Source organism: Babylonia areolata, chromosome 12 (genome assembly GCF_041734735.1).
Source record: "Babylonia areolata isolate BAREFJ2019XMU chromosome 12, ASM4173473v1, whole genome shotgun sequence".
NCBI lineage: Eukaryota > Metazoa > Mollusca > Gastropoda > Neogastropoda > Buccinidae > Babylonia > Babylonia areolata.
In genome coordinates this window covers 34,588,170-34,610,271 of record NC_134887.1, presented here as the reverse complement: position 1 = coordinate 34,610,271, position 22,102 = coordinate 34,588,170, and the positions used below count along the sequence as shown (strand labels likewise).

Genomic DNA, 22,102 nt, shown 5'->3' with positions numbered 1-22,102 from the left:
AAACTTCTCGTTGATTGATTCCTTTGGGGGTTGTGATGTTGTGTGTTTATTACCATCTGTGTGTGTGTGTGTGTGTGTGTATGGGGGGAGGGGGATGGGGGGGGGGGGTGCAAATGTGTTTATAATGTGTGTGTGTGTGTGTGTGTGTGTGTGTGTGGTTTATTATGGTACATATACATACATGTGTAGTGATGTGTATGTGTGCATGTGTGTGTGTGTGTGTGTGTGTGTGTGTGTGTGTGTGTGCTCATCAATCATGCAGTCTTAACCAACTTGCTATCCTTCACTCAAAAAAACAACAATCAAACACCAAAAACCATATGCACACACACACACACACACACACACACACACATTACTACTTGACATTTGGGACACAAGCAGCATTAATCAATTAACTCCACAAAACTCTTGCTGTTACAAACAGAGCATGATAAATTTACAAACAAGATAATAAGAAATAAAAAGTATATTTAAAAAAAGAAAAGGAAAAAAAAGTGTACATGTGCAGGCATGAACTGAGCCCTTTGCTTTCTTGCCACCACATGACACATTTACTTTGTCACGTCACCGCAGTGCTGCTCCTTTGCAACTTTATCAGTGATTGTGTATGTGTGTGTACGTGTGTGTGTGTGTGTGTGTGAAGGATGCATATTTTTTTTTAAAAGTGTTAATTGGAATTATCATGACTTAATTTGTGCATTCCTCAGCACTTCGATACTCACAAGTCTTGTTGACCTTTTTTTGGGGAAAAAACAAAACAAAAACAAAAAAACAAGAAAGAAAAAGAAAGTCCAACTGTGCGACATTCTGTACACATATAAGTGCACAAGTACTGATGAATGTACCGTTGTAGATAGCACAATCAAATGCCGACTGATCCAGTGAAGTGTGAGACTTTATTTACGTGAGTGCATATATATATATATATATATATATATATATATATATTTCAAAATTATAATTCTTTCCTTCTCTTTTTAAGAAAGTCTCTTGACCTATCGTATGTAGCGAAATGATTGTACAGTGCGTGTGTGACGCTCGATACTCATATTATAAGTGCACAAGTACCGAAAAATGCACCGTTGTAGAAAGCCACACACGCAATCACACACACGATTCGCCGCAACTGAGGCAGAGAAGTGTGATCTGTGAGCATGTATATAATTTTATTTTCTTTCTGAGAATATATCTGGACAAGTCTCATCGAATGTTATGAAATGATTGTCTGCTGAGTGAGGTAAGTTCCTGTTCATGGGGCCAAACTTTCCGTGCACAGTTGAAGCGATAATACCAGAAGTTGATGTGACGCATTTCCTGTCGGAGATTTTTGGGGCCAGTGTCGGTGGTAATCAAGAAGAGGCAACAAGAAAACATGGCGGCACAGTCGTCGAAATTAATGTCAGTTCGTGTTCATTCACTATACCACTTTTTGTTTGTGTGCTTACACTTGATTAGAAAGGCGGATTACACACGTTCCCACGAATTCTTACATGCTTGCATTGTAAACGAATTTGTCGTTTATGAAATAGGGGGCCATAAATAGGTACAATAGTTAGGATACATAAAAAGTGTGATACAGACACACATATCCGCGTTTACATTGCTTTAGATCGGACACACATGTACGGTATGCTTGTACCAGCGGATCACATGCAGCACAGATTACAGAAGCTACTCCTTTTTCACCCCGAACCATCCGTGACTGGAATGCCCTCCCTGCTGAGACCGTCCAGTCCCCCTCCTTGGACACCTTCATCCCCAAGGTGTCCAGATCACAGTGAACACTGAACCCCTCTGCCCCCCCCGCCACCCCCCCTCTTTTTTTCCCCCGGTGGCACGACGATTTGCGGGCTTGCAGCTTCACTTAGGTTGCCAGAAGGCCTGAGTGCAGCTCCGCATGCAGTTAACCGTTTGGGCCAAAATTATTTCCCCTCCCTTTCTTCTCTCTCCTTCTCCACGCTGCGCACCTCCCCACATGTCAATAATAGCCGGACGAACGGCTGATGGACATTGCAGGATGAAGAAGAAGAAGTATTGTATTATCTGACCTCCTGAGTTTATAACTTAGCATTTGGATTTTGGCTAAAACCCACCATGCCCTGTTCAATCAAAATTACATCATGCTTGTGACCTTGAACATTGACCTCTGACCTTGTCCATTTATTTGGATTTTGTTCAAGCATGAAAAGATAACCCTGACCTATCTTTGTCCCAAGTTTGATGAATATTGTGATGAAGATCTTTCTTGGGTATACAGAAACGTTTCCTATCAATATCACACTCATAAAAATACCAGTTTGTGACCTTGACCTTTAATCTGGTCCTCTTTTGAAGTTCTGTTTGAAACATGCTGTGTCTATGACCAGTCACAATACCAAATTTGATTAAGATTGGATGTAAGGTAAGGTCTCGATCAATATTTTTTTCCCATGCTGCAAAATAATGACCTTGACTTTTTACCTCACTATATACCTCTATCATATATGTATGAATTCAAAGCTCATATTCACACCAGGTTTAGTTCTTGTGGTGCCACAAGAAGAAGCTGAGAGATGTGGGGGTAAAAATCCCAGTCCACACGTGAAGGGGATTTGAACCTGTGGACACTCGCTTCCTGATGAGGTGCATAACCTCTGGGCCACTGCTCTTGACACACACACACACACACACACACACACACAAACACAAACACACAATCAAACACATGATTATTACATTGACTTGCATGTGAGCATAACCCCCCCACCCCACCCCCAACCTCACACCCCCAAAAAAGAAAAAGAAAAAAAAAATCCCCAAAACATTTAACATTGAAATTTGATTGTCTCTTTAAGTTTTGTAGGTGTAAGTAGAACTGTATTAAAATGAAATATGTTTGGAATGTTACTTGTGTAGCATGTAGAAGTCACACAACAGTTGAACACACATCAATCTGCCACATGCTGAAATACCACATTCCAGTTCTGTCAGCAGCTTCAGTGTCATCAATAAAGATACATATGGGCTAGGATATATATATATATATATATATATTTGTGCACACATCTGCCCACATAAACATAACACACACACACACACACATGCAAACACTCATGTGCAGGCGGACACACACACACACACAGACATATAAAAGAAGTCAACCTTTTTGAAAAGATAAAAATGCATACGCTGAGCGCACAGCTCCTCTCTACCTCTCTGCCAGCCCTTATTTTAGTTTCAAGGTGTTAAAGTGTACAGACCTGATCCATTGTATTGTATTGTATTGTATTGTATTTCTTTTTATCACAACAGATTTCTCTGTGTGAAATTCGGGCTGCTCTCCCCAAGGAGAGTGTGTCGCTACACTACAGCGCCACCCATTTTTTGGTATTTTTTCCTGTGTGCAGTTTTTTTAAAAATGTTTTTCTTGTCAAAGTGGATTTTTCTACAGAATTTTGCCAGGAACAACCCTTTTGTTGTCGTGGGTTCTTTTACGTGCGCTAAATGCATGCTGCATACGGGACCTCGGTTTATCGTCTCATCCGAATGACTAGCGTCCAGACCACCACTCAAGGTCTTGTGGAGGGGGAGAAAATATTGGCGGCTGAGCCGTGATTCGAACCAGCACTCTCAGACTCTCCTGCTTCCGCAGACGCGTTACCTCTAGGCCATCACTCCACTATATCTATCTGTCTATCTATATATCTATCTATCTCTCTATATATATCTCTATATATACCAATCTACTAATCTGCTTACACAGACACACACACACACAAGGAGCAAAACAAAACAGCACTAGCATGTGTTGTTCTTTGAATTTCCTCTCATAGAAACCAGCCATTCCAAAATGACTGATGTGGATTATTTTCTACTCATGTTTTGAACTTAAAAAAAAGAAAAAAAAAGAAAAAAGAAAAAATTTACAGGTTGTTAATTTTTGTTCTTTTCTGTTATTTTTCAGTGTCTGTTGCAAGAAGCTGCCAGTCAACACCTTCATCAGCCCTGTTCACACAGCACACCAATTACATAAAACTGAATCTGAACCTGTCGCTCACTTGCACATACCTTCCTACAGACAGACAGATGGACATTTATTTTGATTAGAGTGGAAAAAAAATGTTTAACTGAAGACTATTACTACTATATTAGTAGCACACACACACACACACACACACACACACACACACACTATCTTTATCACTGAAAGTGATTTTTTTTTTCATGCATCAGAGTGAGACTACAACTGCTACTACTACACACAAATATCAATAAACTTAAGATGGCTACCACAGCTACAATACACACACTAATACAACCTTAAGCGGAAAGACGTTAGATTGAAGACCACTTCTACAAATACCACCATTACACACCAAAGTTATTAAATTGAAGATTACAACTTCTACGACTGCAACACACACGCACTGTAATATAAAGTGGAAAGACATTAAAGACCACTACTACTAATATGACACAGTTATATAATTAAATTGAAGACTACTAAGTACTATTGCTACTACTATGGACAATAATATCATTTAGAGTGGAAAGATGTAAAATTGAAGACAGTTACTACTACTACTTCTACTGCACACACACACACACACACACACACACACACACACACAAACACCACCACAAACTCCACCAACAAACTCACAGAAGACACCATCACTACCACCACCGCCACTGAAACCACCATCACCACCGCCACGTCAAAAGATCATCACCACCACCACCAACCACTACCACCACCTCTCCACCACCACCACCACCAGCCTGACCTCCTCCCTCTGCTTCCATCCACCCTGGATGTACAATGAGGGAGAAGGGGAAGGGGAGTGAGGGGGAGGTGGAGGAGGGAAGTGCACTTTCTGGTCCCCCCCTCCACCACCACCACCACCACCTCCACAACCCCCAGGCGGCGGACTCTCACTCCCAGGACTGCCCCCCAGCCGCGGGGGGGAAGACGTGTGCGGTGTGCGGGGACATAGCCCTTGCCCACAACTTTGGGGTCCTCACCTGCGAGACGTGCAAGGCGTTCTTCCGCAGGAACGCTTTGAAGCCTCGGGTGAGTTACTTTCACTTTGATTTGATTAATTTCAAAGTGGTGTGGTGTGGTGTGGTGTGGTGTTGGGTGGTGTGGGGTTGGGAAGGGTGGGGTTGGGTCGTTGGTGTGGTTTTGGGTTGGGTTGGTTAGGGAAGGGAGGTGTGGTGTGGGTGGTGTGGTGTGGGGTTGGGTTGGTTAGGGAAGGGAGGTGTGGTGTGGGTGATGTGGTGTGGTGTGGGTGATGTGGTGTGGGGTTGGGTGGGGTAGGGAAGGGTGGTGTGGTGTGGTGTGGTGTGGTGTGGTGTGGTGTTGGGTGGTGTGGGGTTGGGAAGGGTGGGGTTGGGTCGTTGGTGTGGTTTTGGGTTGGGTTGGTTAGGGAAGGGAGGTGTGGTGTGGGTGGTGTGGTGTGGGGTTGGGTTGGTTAGGGAAGGGAGGTGTGGTGTGGGTGATGTGGTGTGGGGTTGGGTTGGTTAGGGAAGGGAGGTGTGGTGTGGGTGATGTGGTGTGGGGTTGGGTGGGGTAGGGAAGGGTGGTGTGGTGTGGTGTGGGGTTGGGTGGGGTTGGGTGGGGTAGGGAAGGGTGGTGTGGTGTGGTGTGGGGTTGGGTAGAGTAGGGAAGGGTGGTGTGGTGTGGGTGATGTGGTGTGGTGTGGGTGATGTGGTGTGGGGTTGGGTGGGGTTGGGTGGTGTGGTGTGGTGTGGGTGGTGTGTGGGGTAGGGTTGGTTAGGGAAAGGTGGTGTGGTGTGGTGTGGGGTTGGGTAGAGTAGGGAAGGGTGTTGTTTGGGGTGTGGGGGGGTTGAGGATGGGTGAAGTGGGTAGGGTGGAGTGGGGGGAGGGGGGGGTTGGGTGGGGTAGGGAAGGGTGGTGTGGTGTGTGGGGTTGGGTTGGTTAGGGAAGGGTGGTGTGGTGTGTGGGGTTGGGTGGGGTAGGGAAGGGTGGTGTGGTGTGTGGGGTTGGGTTGGTTAGGGAAGGGTGGTGTGGTGTGGGTGGTGTGGTGTGGTGTGGGCGGTGTGTGGGGTTGGGTTGGTTAGGGAAGGGTGGTGTGGTGTGGTGTGGGTGGTGTGGTGTGGTGTGGGTGGTGTGTGGGGTTGGGTTGGTTAAGGAAAGGTGGCGTGGTGTGGTGTAGTGTGGGGTTGGGTTGGTTAGGGAAAGGTGGTGTGGGTGGTGTGGTGTGGTCTGGTGTGGGTGGTGTGGGGGGTAGGGTTGGTTAGGGAAAGGTGGTGTGGTGTGGGGTTGGGTAGGGTAGGGAAGGGTGTTCTTGGGGGTGTGGGGGGGTTGAGGTTGGGTGAAGTGGGTAGGGTGGAGTGTGTGTGTGGGAGGGGGGGGTGTGGTTTTGGGTTGGGTGGGGTAGGTAAGAGTGGTGTGGTGTGGTGTGGTGTGGGGTTGGGTGGGGTTGGGTAGAGTAGGGAAGGGTGTTGTTTGGGGTGTAGGGGGTTGAGGATGGGTGAAGTGGGTAGGGTGGAGTGGAGGGGGGGGGGATTGGGGGGGGGTAGGGAAGGGTGGTGTGGTGTGTGGGGTTGGGTTGGTTAGGGAAGGGTGGTGTGGTGTGTGGGGTTGGGTTGGTTAGGGAAGAGTGGTGTGGTGTGGGTGGTGTGGGCGGTGTGTGGGGTTGGGTTGGTTAGGGAAGGGTGGTGTGGTGTGGGTGGTGTGGTGTGGTGTGGGTGGTGTGTGGGGTTGGGTTGGTTAGGGAAGGGTGATGTGGTGTGGTGTGGGGTTGGGTCGGGTAGGGGTATTGTTGGGGGCATGGGGGGGTTGAGGTTGGGTGGTGGGTAGGGTGAAATGGGGGGGGGGGGGTGTTGTTTGGGGTTGGGTGGGGTAGGGAAGAGTGGTGTGGTGGGGTGTGGGTGGTGTAGGGAAGGGTGGTGTGGAGGTGGTGTGGTTTGGGGATGGGTGGGGTAGGGAAGGGTGGAGGGGGGTGGGTGATGTGGGAGGGATGGGGTGTGGGGTGGAGGACCTCTTTCTCGGTGGGGCAGGGTGGAGTGGGTCGAGGAGGGGGGGTGTGGCTTAGAGTTGGGTGGATTGGTATGGGATGGGGCAGGGTAGAGTGAGTGTGGGGCAGGGTGCTATGGTGCAGAGTGCTATGGTGTGGAGTGGGGTTGAATGGGGTGGGGTTAATTAATTATATTGCATGTCAAATCACCATATGAAAAATTTGCATAGTTGTCTTTTTTCTTCTTCTTCTACTGTGTTCGTGGGCTGCAACTCCCATGTTTACTCGTATATACACGAGTGGGCTTTTACGTGCAAGATTGTTTTTAACCCGCCATGTAGGCAGCCATACTCTGCTTTCGGGGGTGTGCATGCTGCGTATGTTCTTGTTTCCATAACCCACCAAACGCTGACATGGATTACAGGATCTTCAACGTGCGTATTTGATCTTCTGCTTGTGTATACACACGAAGGGGGTTCAGGCACTAGCAGGTCTGCACATATGTTGTCTTTTAATGTTATCTTTATATCATCTAAAAACAGCTTGTTAAATCACCTAAAACAAAAACAACAACAACCAAAAAAAGAATTGCTTTGTTGTCTAATGTTTTCTGTTTATTTATAACTAAAGTGATGCATAGTTTTGTTCATTTTTATACACCATGCCCCTACAGGTCAGGTGGGGGGGGGGGGGGGGGGGGGCGGGGGGGGGGGGATAGAATAGAATAGAATAGATTTTATTGTCATGAAACCGTAAGGTTTATAAGACACAAGTGCAGTGGTAAATGAATGAACGAATGAAAAACACACAATTAATCAATCAGTTAATGCAGTAAATTGCAGCAGCATTCATAAACAAATTTTCCCAATCTTGTTTGTATATATTCATCATCTGTTAGCATCACCTGACTAGGAATATGTCCTGTGTTATTCGAATTTTGAATACCCTTTAAAAATTGTTGCCTTAAGGTTTTATATTTAATACAATGATCAAGAAGATGGATTTCGTCTTCCAGGATGTTACACTTGTTGCACAATCTGTCTTCTTGTGGAATATTTAAATATCTACCTTTCTCAATCTTTAGGTCATGCGCGCTTATTCTGAGTTTCGTTAAAGCTAGTCTGTGTTTTGTATCTGATATATTTAAAAGATAGCTTTCAATTTTGTACTCTGCTACAATCGTATTGTAAAATTTTAGCTTTAATGTTTTTTCTCTTTTATCTTTCCAGTATTTGATCTATTCATTTTCTAATTTTTTTTATACATGACGTATTTCAGTCTATGTACGCTGAATGTGAATTGATTTTTCCAAATGTGATCAAGGCCTGTAATTTCGAGTATCTTTTTAACAAATATCAACCATGGGGTGGAGGTGTCACAGGATGACATTTTTTTGTTTCTCACAGAAACCACGCTGCACCTTCAGTCAGCAGTGTGTGATAGTGAAGCAGACACGAAGGCATTGCCCCGCCTGCCGCCTGGACAAGTGTCTGGCTGTGGGCATGAAGCCTCAGATGATTCTAGGTGAGTGTGTCTAGTGTAGTGTTGTCTGGCGTAGTGTAGTGAAGTGTAGTACTGTGGTGTAGTCTTAGCGGCATGCTGTGCAGTGTATAATGTGGTGCGGTGTAATGTGGTGGCGTGCAGTGTAGATAAATGTAGTGTAGTGAGGCGCATTACCGCTGTGTAGTCTAGTGGCATGTAGTGTAGTGTATAATGTGGTGCAGTGTAATGTGGTGGCATGTAGTGTAGTGTAGTTAAATGTAGTGTAGTGGAGTGTAGTGTAGTGTAGTGAAGTGCAGTACTGCAGTGAAATCTAGTGGCATGTAGTGTAGTGTATAATGTGGTGCGGTGTAATGTGGTGGTGTGCAGTGTAGATAAATGTAGTGTAGTGAGGTGCATTACCGCTGTGTAGTCTAGTGGCATGTAGTGTAGTGTAGTTAAATGTAGTGTAGTGGAGTGTAGTGTAGTGAAGTGCGGTACTGCAGTGAAATCTAGTGGCATGTAGTGTAGTGTATAATGTGGTGCAGTGTAATGTGGTGGCGTGTAGTGTAGTGTAGTTAAATGTAGTGGAGTGTAGTGTAGTGAAGTGAAGTACTACAGTGAAATCTAGCGGCATGCTGTGTAGTGTATAATGTGGTGCACTGTAATGTGGTGGCGTGCAGTGTAGATAAATGTAGTGTAGTGAAGTGCATTACTGCTGTGTAGTCTAGTGGCATGTAGTGTAGTGTATAATGTGGTGCAGTGTAATGTGGTGGCGTGCAGTGTAGATAAATGTAGTGTAGTGAAATGCAGTACTGCAGAGAAATCTAGTGGCATGTAGTGTAGTGCATAATGTGGTGCAGTGTAATGTGGTGGCGTGTAGTGTAGTGTAGTTAAATGTAGTGTAGTGAAGTGTAGTGTAGTGAAGTGCAGTACTGCAGTGAAATCTTGTGGCATGTACTGTAGTGTATAATGTGGTGCAGTGTAATGTGGTGGCGTGTAGTATAGATAAATGTAGTGTAGTGAGGTGCATTACCGCTGTGTAGTCTAGTGGCATGTAGTGTAGTGTATAATGTGGTGCAGTGTAATGTGGTGGTGTATTTTTGTATTTGTATTTGTATTTCTTTTTATCACAACAGATTTCTCTGTGTGAAATTCGGGCTGCTCTCCCCAGGGAGAGTGCGTTGCTACACTACAGCGCCACCCATTTTTTTGTATTTTTTCCTGCGTGCAGTTTTATTTGTTTTTCCTATCGAAGTGGATTTTTCTACAGAATTTTGCCAGGAACAACACTTTTGTTGCCGTGGGTTCTTTTATGTGCGCTAAGTGCATACTGCACACGGGACCTCGGTTTATCGTCTCATCCAAATGACTGTGTAGTGTGTAGTGTAGTGTAGTTAAATGTAGTGTAGTGGATTGGAGTGTAGTGTAGTGAAGTGAAGTGCAGTACTGCAGTGAAATCTAGTGGCATGTAGTGTAGTGTATAATGTGGTGCAGTGTAATGTGGTGGTGTGTAGTGTAGTGTAGTTAAATGTAGTGTAGTGGAGTGTAGTGAAGTGAAGTGCAGTACTGCAGTGAAATCTAGTGGCATGTAGTGTAGTGTATATTGTGGTGCAGTGGAGTGATGGCCCAGAGGTAACGCGTCTGCCTAGGAAGCGGGAGAATCTGAGCACACTGGTTCAAATCACGGCTCAGCCACCGATTTTTCTCCCCCTCCACTAGACCTTGAGTGGTGGTCTGGATGCTAGTCATTCGGATGAGACGATAAACCGAGGTCCTGTTTGCAGCATGCACTTAGCGCACGTAAAAGAACCAATGGCAACAAAAGGGTTGTTCCTGGCAAAATTCAGTAGAAAAATCCACTTCGATAGGAAAAACAAATAAAACTGCACGCAGCAAAAAAAACACCAAAAAATGGGTGGCACTGTAGTGTAGCGACACGCTGTCCCTGGGGAGAGCAGCCTGAATTTCACACAGAGAAATCTTGTTGTGATAAAAAGAAATACAAATACAATTACAAATGTGGTGGCATGAAGTGCAGTGTAGTGAAGTTAAATGCAGTGTAGTGCATTTTGGTGTGGGGTAGTGTTGTGTAGTGTCATGTAGTGCAATGTAATGTGGTGGCGTGTAGTGTAGATGTAGTTTGGAGTAGTGCATTTTGGTGTGGTTTAGTCACGGGCGCAATAGCCAAGTAGTTAAAGCGTTGGGCTCTCAATCTCAGGGTCCCGGGTTCGAATCTCGGTGACGGCGCCTGGTGGGTAAAGGGTGGAGATTTTTTCTGATCTCCCAGGTCAACATATGCACAGACCTGCTAGTGCCTGAACCCCCTTCGTGTGTATGCGCAAGCAGAAAATCAAACACGCAAGTTAAAGATCCTGTAATCCATGTCAGCGTTCGGTGGGTTATGGAAGCAAGAACATACCCAGCATGCACACCCCCGAAAGCGGAGTATGGCTGCCTACATGGCGGGGTAAAAACAGTCATACACGTAAAACCACACTCGTGTACATACAAGTGAACATGGGAGTTGCAGTTCATGAACGAAAAAGAAGAAGAAGGAGAAGAAGAAGGTGTGGTTTAGTGTTGTATTGTGGTGTTTGGTGGCATGTAGTGTAGTGTAATTTGGTGTAGTGTTGCAGAGTGTAATTTGGTGTAGTAACTGGTATGTTGTTGTGTAGTGTAACTGGTGTGATGCGGTGCATAATGTTGTGTAATTTGGTGTGGCAAGTGTACCAGTAGTTTAAATTGTAGTTTTTGTGTTGTTTAATTTGGTGTGGCATATTGTTGTGTCGAGTAATTTGTTGCAGTGTTTAGTGCAGTTTGGTGTTGTGTAGAGGTGTTGTATTGTGTAATGGATGTGTGTTGTGGTGTAGTATAATTTGGTGTAGTGTGGTGTAATGTTGTGCAATGTGGATAATTGTGTGTGTGTGTGTGTATGTGTGTGTGTGTGTGTGTGTTTGACAAGAGTTTATTACACAGCCTGTCTTTCCAATGTGGTGAGTGAATCAAAAAAAAAAAAAATCTTAAAAAAACAGCAACAGCAAAAAGTTGATGTCTGTGTGCAGATGATGAGGCCAAGAAGGCGAGGAAGGAGAAGAGACAAGAGAAGCGCCGAGAGCGAGAGCAAGACCAACACATGGCTGAAACAGCCTCTGACGGCGCTCCCCCTCACCACCACCACCACCACCACCACCAGCAGTCTCCATTGCCACAGTCGTCCACCGGCACCGAAGCAGACCTTCTTTCTCAGTCACCTGCGGCCGTTTCGTCCTCAGCACCTTACGGGTCCCGGGGGTCCTCGGATCCCTTTTCTCCCGACGTGTTCTCAGATCCTCACTGTTCACCGGAACTGCCCACACAGGCGTTTCCATCCTCAGGGCTGTCGACGCCATCATCGTTCTCTGCGACGTCAGACACCCAGCTTCCCCCCACCACCACCCCCGCCACTGCTGCTGCCTCTCCCTCCTGCCCCCTGTCCTTCATTGACGCTTTTCTTCAGCAGACTCTGGACGGCTCCAGCCCTTCCAGCTCCCAGTTCAACCTGGACTGCCCAGTGGCCGTGCAGTACTGGGCATGCCCCAAGCCGGAGGTGACGGTGCTGGAGTCTGCGCCACCAGCTTCAGCTGTGCTCTGCCAGGCGTCCCCTTCAGGAATGTTCGGAGGAGATTCCACCACCTCCACCACCACCACCACCACCACAAAAAGCATGGCCACGTCTGTTGTTGTTAGCCAAGGGCATGCAAGCGCGGTTCAAAAGGTGGTAGGGGAAACGGGGTGCCCCACCTGTGGAGGGGGTGGTGGGGTGTTCCGGCACGTGCTGCACGAGGACCTGCCCTCGGACATGCAGCAGTACTGGTCGCTGAGCCAGGAGGAGCGGCTGGAGCTGACCCACCTGGCCATGGCCTACCAGAACACCATGATGAAGCTCTCGGAGCGACAGCCGGGGGTTCCGGCGGGCCGTCTGCCCAGGCAGCACCGCGTCAGCCTGCAGGAGTACATGACCATGCTGGACAAGGTGCTCCACCTGTGCGTGCGCTTCGCCAAGCAGGTCCCAGAGTTTGCGCGGCTCCAGCAGGCCGACCAGATCTCCATACTCAAGGCTTCCTCCCTGCACAGCTACGGCATCGTCATCGCCGCCATCTTTGTCGTTGAGCGCAACGTTTGGCTGACAATGCTAGGGGAGGTGGCCGAGGAGCATTTGCCACCAACAAGACCCGGCGTCTCCCCTGACGAGTTTATGGTCGAGGTGACGAACTTCTGCCGCCGTTTGAAACTGATCGCCAAGAACGACATCACCCTGTACTCGTTGCTGCACTGCATCGTGCTGTTCGACCCCAGGGAGCGGGGCGTGGATGACCGGCAGTGGATCAACCGCTTCCGCGACAAGTACGTCATCCTGCTGAAGCACTACCTGGAGTCGGAGTACTCCTTCCAGCACGCCGACCGCTACTTCAGCGTCCTGATGGATGTGCTGGTCACGCTTCACTCGCTGGGCAGCCAGGAGTCTCACTTCCTGAAGCAGATGAAGATCGAGAACCCGCAGCCTTTGACAGCGGAGATGCTGCTCACTGACTAAAGAACTCTGTGTGTGTGTGTGTGTTGTGTGACAGAAAGTTTAATAATAATAATAATAATAATGGATACTTATATAGCACACTATCCAGAAATCTGCTCTAGGTGCCTTACAAAAACGCTTTTGTTAACATAAAACATTATATCTATGTTACATACACACACCAAAATGTGACTGCACACACACACACACACACACACACACACACACACACACACTGCATACATACATTTTAACATACATGTGTATCTAACAGCTATCCTAACACATATGCACACATAGGCAGGCACAAACTTACATAAACACACACACACACACACACACACACACACACACACACAATACACATTCATATACATGTAGGAAGTTATATACACATACATATGTATACACACATAGTCAAGCACAGCTAACGCAAAGGAAGTGGACCTGCCACAATTGAACTTATTGCTGAGGGAAAAGGAGAGTTTTGAGACGAGATTTAAAAGATGCGAGGGAATCAGAATGGCGGAGGTTATCAGGGAGCTTGTTCCACGTCTTTGGCGATTGAAAAGAAAACGATATGTGTCCATAGGTCTTATTTATGATGTTAACCAAAAAAATTCCCCAACAAAAAACAAACAAAAAACGCAGCAAAAAGTGGTGTTTCAAGTCATAAGTCAGTAGCCAGAACACTCAGTCAAAAAGTGAGAAAATGGCCTGGAGATATTACCTCTCTAAATCAAGTGTGTGATTTTTCAGCATTCCACAGTCATTTCCCTTCTATGGATGTCATCAGTGATGTCACTGTGACCCTGAGTTCAACGGGCACAGCAGTCAAGGAGTTGTTCATACTACGCACAGAAGAGTGTGTGGACACTATAGACACAAGAGGTTTCACGGTGTGGATACCATAGACACAGAGGATGTGAATGCAAAAGAGACAGGCTACGCTAGACACAGGGCTCACACTGTAAATTACTGACACTACTGACACAGAGGGTGTGTGGTATGAGTGCTATAGACGCTGAGGAAAGAAACATGGAATGAATTCTGTCTGATTCGGATTCGTACACACTGCCGACTGGCAGGGCCGAGAAAACACGGATCGCGTCGAGTGCGTTCGTGGATCGATAAAAATGACATTAAAGGTAACACTGACCTGAGTGTGTGACCACAAACCTCTAGAAGTCATCAGAGGAGGTGGCGGAGGTCTGGAGTCGACCGGAGGGAGCGGAGTTAGTGGAGGAGGCGGTGGGTTGGCGTTGTTGAGAGGGCCAGGAGTAGAGGGCCCAGAGTGTCAGCGAATCGATTGCGATCGCGCCTTAATTTTAGCACGATTGCCCAATCGAGCTACATAATTATGTGACCTGATTGGAGACATAATTTGACAACAAACAAGAACGCCAGAGAATCGACAGACAGGCAGAAAATACGAAAAAACTTAGCCGTGTGAAGAGCACAGGAACAGGAGTCATAATGGCTGCCGGAAAAGAGGAATGTCAGACCCCTGCCGGAGTCTGCATTTTTAAAATTTTTATTTGGGTCACGGTAAGTATGTTATTTAAACGTAATTTTAGATAGAAAATTTCCTTTCGGATGGTTTATTCAAAAAAGGCCTTAGCCCCTTATGAAGGGGTGGTGTGTAAACTTATTTCGAAAACATTATGACATACGGTATATGATAGCAATAAACAAAACAATACTAGACTGATAATCAGGAACAACTAAATGACCGGATTTTGAATGCTTTGTGTAGATAAGTTGCAAACCGTCTGACTTCTTCTCCACGACGTGACGTCATAAGCAAAACTAGTTTAAGCATAGAAGGCTGAGAGTAATATTTCTGGGGTATGAAATTATACCTTAGTTCACATAACTTTGGACAACAAAACATGAAATGTAATTCGTTTTCTTCTGCATTTGTGCACAATGGACAAATAAGATCATGATCACTATGCTGTGTGTATCGAAAATGATGAATTGCAATATCTGAAAGCCCAAACCTAAATCTTGTCATGACATATTTTAAATGTTTTGCCAAATTCATGGATAAATACGTCGGGACACAATGTAATGGGTGGTGTGGTGACTTGAATGAATTCTGTCCAGCCACAGAGAGGGTGAAAAAGAGAGACACAGTTCATGGTACAAACGAAGATGATTTATACTGTGGATACTATCTATAGACACAAAGGGCTCAAAGTGTGAATGTTATAGACGCAGGGTTCATGGAATGAATACTACAAACAGGGTTCATAGCGTGAATGCTATAGATGCAGGGTTCATAGTGTGAATTCACCAGGCACAGAGGGTTCATGGTGTGGTTTTTCTAAACATAGAGGGTTCATGGTGTGAAAGCTATAGACACAGAGAGTTCATGAGCACTCACTTGGTTTCCCGGTGCCTTCGCTAATTGAGCAGAAGGTAAAATTTTAAACAACAGTGGCTTTTGAAGTCCTGTGCATGTGTTTGAGCATGAGTTACTGGACTTGTTTATTGTTTAACGTTTATTGCTTATAGCCACATTCCCATGGCTATATTGTATTGTATTACATTTTTGTCACAACAGATTTTCTCTGTGTGAAATTTGGGCTTCTCTCCCTGGGGAGAGCGCAACGGCACAATGCACTGTGTAGAGCCACCCATGTTTTTTTGTGCTTTTTTTTTCTGCAAGTGTATTTTTTTTCCTATCATTAAAAAAAAAAAAAAATCTGTTTTCCTGTAGACTGAAACTCTTGAGTTCATTTTGTGAAGACAAGACACACCAGACCTTGAATGGACAGACGATGTAAGAACACGTTTCTGCTTTCGGGTGATGCATTGTCTTTGTCATGTGTGAATGGTTTGAGAGTGGATCAGAGTTGGGACTCAAAGCCTGACTAAGCGCGTTGGGTTACGCTGCTGGTCAGGCATCTGCTTGGCAGATGTGGTGTAGCGTATATGGATTTGTCCGAACGCAGTGACGCCTCCTTGAGCTACTGAAACTGAAACTGGGACTTCTGATCCACTGATCACCAGTGACCAAGGTTTGAGGCCGTGTTTTGGCATCTGGTGTTTTGTCCTTGGGAAAGGCACTTTGATTGTGATCCTCACCCCACCCGGGTATGAACGGGTAGCTGACTTCGGTAGGGGATGGCTGAAATTGGGAAAGAGAAGAATTGCACCCCCCGCCTTCCTGCGCTGAGTTCCAGACACTGGATATGAATTCAGCCATGGAACACATTGTGCCGTCTTTGGATGTGAAGGACCGCCTGGACAAACCAGCGGCTGTGGCAAAGTGATCAAAGCGTTGAGGACTTACAACTCGACTGGGAGGTCATGGGTTCACGCCCCATCAGAGGTTGGGATTTTGTGTGGCCATGGACCAGCTCGTACCAACAGATGAGAGTGCTGTGGGTTCTTCTTTTTCTTCTTCTTCTGTGTTCGTGGGCTGCAACTCCCATGTTCACTCGTATTTACTCGAGTGGGCTTTTAAGTGAATGACCGTTTTTATCCCGCCATGTAGGCAGCCATACTCCGTTTTCGGGGATGTGCATGCTGGGTATGTTCTTGTTCCATAACCCACCGAACGCTGACATGGTTTACAGGATCTTTAACGTGCGTATTTGATCTTCTGCTTGCGTATACACACGAAGGGGGTTCAGGCACTGGCATGTCTGCACATATGTTGACCTGGGAGATCGTAAAAATCTCCACCCTTTACCCACCAGGCGCCGTCACCGTGATTCGAACCCAGGACCCTCAGATAGAAAGTCCAACGCTTTAACCACTCGGCTATAGCGCCCGTCGTGCTGTGGGTTCAAATGGGAAGACACAGATCACACTGTCCAGCATCATCCACTTCACGAATGCGTCTTTTTGGGGAGTGGTGGTGGTGCTCAAATTTCTTGACCAACGCTTCATGTGTCTGTGTGATTTCTAAAGCCTGGTTGATGCTAGAATATATTATGAAAGGAAATGTTGAGAGCAGCATTGCCACACAATTCCCAGTCAGCATCGTCATCATCTCATTGTAACATTTTAACTCACTCAGTACGGACAGTCCTCTCTTCTCCTCTACACAGACCCCTCGGATGTCCAGTGGGTGTGTGAATGACCCAACCTTTAGCTTCTGTCGTCAGAATTGTGGTATTCTTTGTCAACATTCACCTCTTCAGTATAAGAGCCTTCCACTTGCAATATTTTGATGGTGGTAATTGGGGTGAAACGCTGTTAACGTCGTCTCTTTCGCCGTTCGTATGGAGAGAGTTAACAGAAACAAGGGACTGGAGGCAAAGCCCTTATAATTTTATGGCTTATGTGTAAAATTTTCTTATTGATTGAAAATAGGAAAAAGACAAACTGCTAAACTAAAATGTTAGAATGACTGCTTTTTTTGTCAATGTGTAAGAAAAAGTGCTGTCAAAGTTTTGTGAAAAGAAATAAAAATGTAATATTAAAATGATTGTTTCTTGTGCTTTTTCTGGAAGTGCATTGCCATCATAACTGGAATGTGTGCAATCCTGGTATGTCCCTGTGCAGTCGGATGGACTTAAAACAACAATGTCAAATCAGATTGTGTGAACTACACGACAGATTTCTCTCTCTCTGTTTTTAAGCCAAAATTGGTGTTGACAAGGTATTTTCAGATAAAATTATTTTGCAGAAGTTCGACACACACACCTGAAACATTATATTACATAGACTCACTTTGTTCACACACAGGAGCCAAACGTGTCTCATAATTGTGTGCCTTTCATGCGCTTTTGTCATGCTGACATGATGATTATTATTAAAGAATATGATTGTTGTGTTGACCTACAGAACACGACGCGTTTACAATGCCATGTAGAAGATGTGAAACAGAACAATGCTCAGTATGTCTAAGACAAGTGCACTTACACACAATCCCACAGATACCCAGGCACGCACACACACACATGTATTAAGGTGTACACATTGAGAACAAATACTAACAATGACACACAGTTTAACTCACTCAGTACGGCCAGTCCTCTCTTCTCCTTTACACAGACCCCTCGGATGTCCAGTGGGTGTCTGAATGACCCAACCTTTAGCTTCCGTCGTGAGAATTGTGGTATTCTTTGTCAACATTCACGTCTTCAGTATAAGAGCCTTCCGCTTGCAAAATTTTGATGGTGGTAATTGGGGTGAAACGCTGTTAACGTCGTCTCTTTCGCCGTTCGTATGGAAAGAGTTAAACAACACAAAGAATGAATGTTCACCCTACCACCCATACCCAACTCGCCAGCACTCACCGACCTGACTGTCTCATGGTAATTTCATACAACTTTCACAATATGATAAAGAAGAAAATGTTGAAAAAAAAGAAGTATTGTACTCTGTTACAATTTTGTCACAACAGATTTCTGTGAGTAAAATTCGGCTGCTCTCCATTGGCAGAATGTGTCGCTTTAGTGCAGCACAGCTTTTTTGACTCACTTGTGTAAACAAAGTGAGTATGTTTAAACCCAGTGTTCGGTTGTGTGTGTGTGTGTGTGTGTGTGTGTGTGTGGTAAACTTTAACATTGACATTTTCTCTGCAAATACTTTGTCAGTTGACACCAAATTAGGCATAAAAATAGGAAAAATTCAGTTCTTTCCAGTCATCTTGTTTAAAACAATATTCCACCTCTGGGATGGGCACAAAAAAACCCAAAAAAATGAAGCCTAATTATATGCAAACTGCATTTACTGTTATATTTATATTTTTTGTATTCTCTAAACTTGGCACTTTGATCTGATATTCTGACCCAACAACAAGAGCAGTCATTATTATCATTTTTTGTTCAAACAGGAACTTCTTTTGCTAAGCATGGAAGTTTTATTTATTTTGCAAACGTTTTGGTGCAGATAGTAAAAAAGGGAAATTACTCTGTAATTAATGCTAGGGGACTTAATTTGCTTTAAACTGATCTTTGTCATCTTAAACATTACATTTTGAAATTATACTCAATACATAAAAAGCTTGGATTAAATTTTTTTTTTTTAAAGTGTATCACAAATGAGTCTTGAAGGCCTTGCCTCTCTTGTTTTTTCTTCTGCCCATAAGCGTATTTGTTTTCAGTCATATGGATTTTGCGAAAGAATTTTGCCAGGAACAACCCCTTTGTCTCAATGGATTATCTTACGTGCATAAGTACACACGGGATTTCCGTTTGTCATCTCACCACATCCTAATGACCAGCGTCAGTCCAGACTACCGCTCAAGGTCTGGTGGAAGGGGAGAAAGTTCTGGTGTGTTTATGTATTTTTCTCGCTTATCCTGTGGACGTGGTGTTACCTCTAGGCTGGCCATCACTCCACACACACACACAAAGATGAGATAAAAAAAAAAAAAAAAAAGAAAAAAAGAAGAAAAATAATACACTTGAACACCCCCGCCTCCTCACCCGCGCGCACTCCTTCAAAAAACAACAACAAAACACGACCAGCAAAATCGTATAGTAAAACATATACATACATGACCTCAGTTTCACCAAATGTCACGTTCACACACATTTATCAGATTCATACCGTTTTGCACCAATAAAAAGAATAACACAGCACGTGTGTAAAATGAAATTTTAGGTAATCTTTAGAAACTACCTGTACGTGTATCCGCATGTATGCTTGCGCGTGTGTGTGTGTGTGTGTGTGTGTGTGTGTGTGTGTGTGTGATAGTACGTGTGTGCATGTATGTGTGTGTGTGTGTGTGATAGTACGTGTGTGTGTGTGTGTGTGTGTGATAGTACGTGTGTGCATGTGTGTGTGTGTGTGTGTGTGTGTGTGTGTGTGTGTGTGATAGTACGTGTGTGCATGTGTGTGTGTGTGTGTGTGATAGTACGTGTGTGTGTGTGTGTGTGTGTGTGTGTGTGTGTGATAGTACGTGTGTGCATGTGTGTGTGTGTGTGTGTGTGTGATAGTACGTGTGTGCATGTGTGTGTGTGTGTGTGTGTGTGATAGTACGTGTGTGCATGTGTGTGTGTGTGTGTGTGTGTGTGTGTGTGTGTGTGTGATAGTACGTGTGTGCATGTATGTGTGTGTGTGTGTGTGTGTGTGTGTGTGTGTGTGTGTGTGATAGTACGTGTGTGCATGTGTGTGTGTGTGTGTGTGATAGTACGTGTGTGCATGTGTGTGTGTGTGTGTGTGATAGTACGTGTGTGTGTGTGTGTGTGTGTGTGTGTGTGTGTGTGTGTGTGTGTGTGTGTGTGTGATAGTACGTGTGTGCATATGTGTGTGTGTGTGTGTGTGTGTGTGTGTGTGTGTGTGTGTGTGTGTGTGATAGTACGTGTGTGCATGTGTGTGTGTGTGTGTGTAATAGTACGTGTGTGCATGTGTGTGTGTGTGTGTGATAGTACGTGTGTGCATGTGTGTGTGTGTGTGATAGTACGTGTGTGCATGTGTGTGTGTGTGTGTGTGTGTGTGTGTGTGTGTGTGTGTGTGTGATAGTACGTGTGTGCATATGTGTATGTGTGTGTGTGTGTGTGTGTGTGTGTGTGTGTGATAGTACGTGTGTGCATGTGTGTGTGTGTGTGTGTGATAGTACGTGTGTGCATGTGTGTGTGTGTGTGTGTGATAGTACGTGTGTGCATGTGTGTGTGTGTGTGTGTGATAGTACGTGTGTGCATGTGTGTGTGTGTGTGTGTGTGATAGTACGTGTGTGCATGTGTGTGTGTGTGTGTGTGTGTGTGTGTGTGATAGTACGTGTGTGCATATGTGTATGTGTGTGTGTGTGTGTGTGTGTGTGTGTGTGTGTGTGTGTGATAGTACGTGTGTGCATGTGTGTGTGTGTGTGTGTGTGTGTGTGTGTGTATGACCGAGACATAACACTTTTTGTCAATACGAAACCCTGGAGACGTTTCAGAACATGAAGTAAATGTGTGTAGTGACGCTGCCTGACAGACTGACGTCATCATTACGTCATTTTTTTCTTCCTGTCTGTGGATTTCCCTTTGTTTCCTCCTCCTGTTCTTCTCGCCTCTTTCTCTCTTCTCCCCCCAGCCTCCCTCTGTTTCTCTCTGCTGAATACAGTACGATCAAACTGATGATGATGGTTGTGATGACGATAATGATGGTGAAGACATGGATATTCCACTGTTAAAGGGAAGTAATGTCTAACAAAATAGTCCCTTCCATGTTAGACTTACAGTTAAGTTGCTCCCCTTCGTACGTGTGTCGAGCAAAGGCTGCTTGCAGCGTGCAAAACTGAATGCTGATTTTTTTACATTTAACTCTCTCCATATGAACGGCGAAAGAGACGACGTTAACAGCGTTTCACCCCAATTACCATCATCAAAATGTTGCAAGCGGAAGGCTCTTTTACTGAAGAGGTAAATGTTGACAAAGAAAAACCACAAGTCTGACGATGGAGGCTAAAGGTTGGGTCATTCAGACACCCACTGGACATCCGAGGGGTCTGTGGAGAGGAGAAGAGAGGACTGGCCGTACTGAGTGAGTTAACATTGTTGTTTGTAGTCGTAGTCCAGTCACCCGTACAAGGCGGATATCAGGACTTTCAAAACTAAATGAAAACTCAGCGGCATTAAACACGACATTTGGTCACATAAAGAAATCTTGTAAAAGAACGCAGTTTATGACATATTATAGCCATTTAGCTGTTAAGGGCTATTTCTGTACAAACCCAGGCTGTGCTCAGGACGTCAGTCCTTATGCTTAGTTCATCATCTCCAGATTATAACAAAAAGATCGTGAAAAAGAGTAAAGAATGCTTCAAAGACAGACAAAAGTACAATACTTTGAAAAAAAAAAATCGATATTAATATATATATATTTTTTTACAGGTCAATAACACTGCAGAACTTAACAGCTAATACCCACCCCAGTGTTTACAATATTCTCACCTGATCATACGAGCAAAAAGAGCACAGGTATGTACTACATCATAGACTGCGGAAAAGAGATAGAAAAATGTGTCAAGACAAGCTCGCTAGAAAGAAAGGAAAGGCAGAAAAAGCAAATAGTCAGGAGGGAAAAAAGCAGAATAAATAGAGATCAATAGAAAAAGAGGAAAATTCTAGCATAGAATTTCCAGAAGGAAGGGATGGTGCTTACATACATTATGATAGCCAGTTTTGTTCGACTATGACCATCAGAACAGCGA

At 44.9% G+C, this 22,102-nt stretch overlaps 1 protein-coding gene across 2 annotated transcripts; it reads left to right on the top strand.

The window, feature by feature from the left end:
• Positions 1–1,106: 1,106 nt before the first annotated feature.
• On the top strand, positions 1,107–17,434 carry LOC143288562 (uncharacterized). Of its 2 annotated transcripts, none has more exons than XM_076597168.1 (4): positions 1,107–1,240; positions 3,947–5,056; positions 8,372–8,489; positions 11,510–17,434. In XM_076597168.1, exons 2-4 carry the CDS (start codon positions 4,805–4,807, stop codon positions 13,018–13,020), a joined length of 1,881 nt encoding a protein of 626 aa, XP_076453283.1. In that variant the 5' UTR covers positions 1,107–1,240; positions 3,947–4,804; the 3' UTR covers positions 13,021–17,434. The 2 variants fall into 2 exon arrangements, with proteins under 2 accessions (XP_076453283.1, XP_076453282.1); XM_076597167.1 differs by lacking the exon at positions 1,107–1,240 and adding an exon at positions 1,252–1,401.
• Positions 17,435–22,102: the final 4,668 nt, after the last annotated feature.

What these genes read in the sequence shown, in the direction of transcription:
- LOC143288562 (XM_076597168.1), top strand. Translation starts at nt 4,805, where the DNA reads ATGAGGGAGAAGGGGAAGGGGAGTGAGGGGGAGGTGGAGGAGGGAAGT. An exon ending in GGAACGCTTTGAAGCCTCGG is followed by an intron (nt 5,057 to 8,371) that starts GTGAGTTACTTT and finishes TGTTTCTCACAG; the next exon opens with AAACCACGCTGCACCTTCAG. An exon ending in GAAGCCTCAGATGATTCTAG is followed by an intron (nt 8,490 to 11,509) that starts GTGAGTGTGTCT and finishes GTCTGTGTGCAG; the next exon opens with ATGATGAGGCCAAGAAGGCG.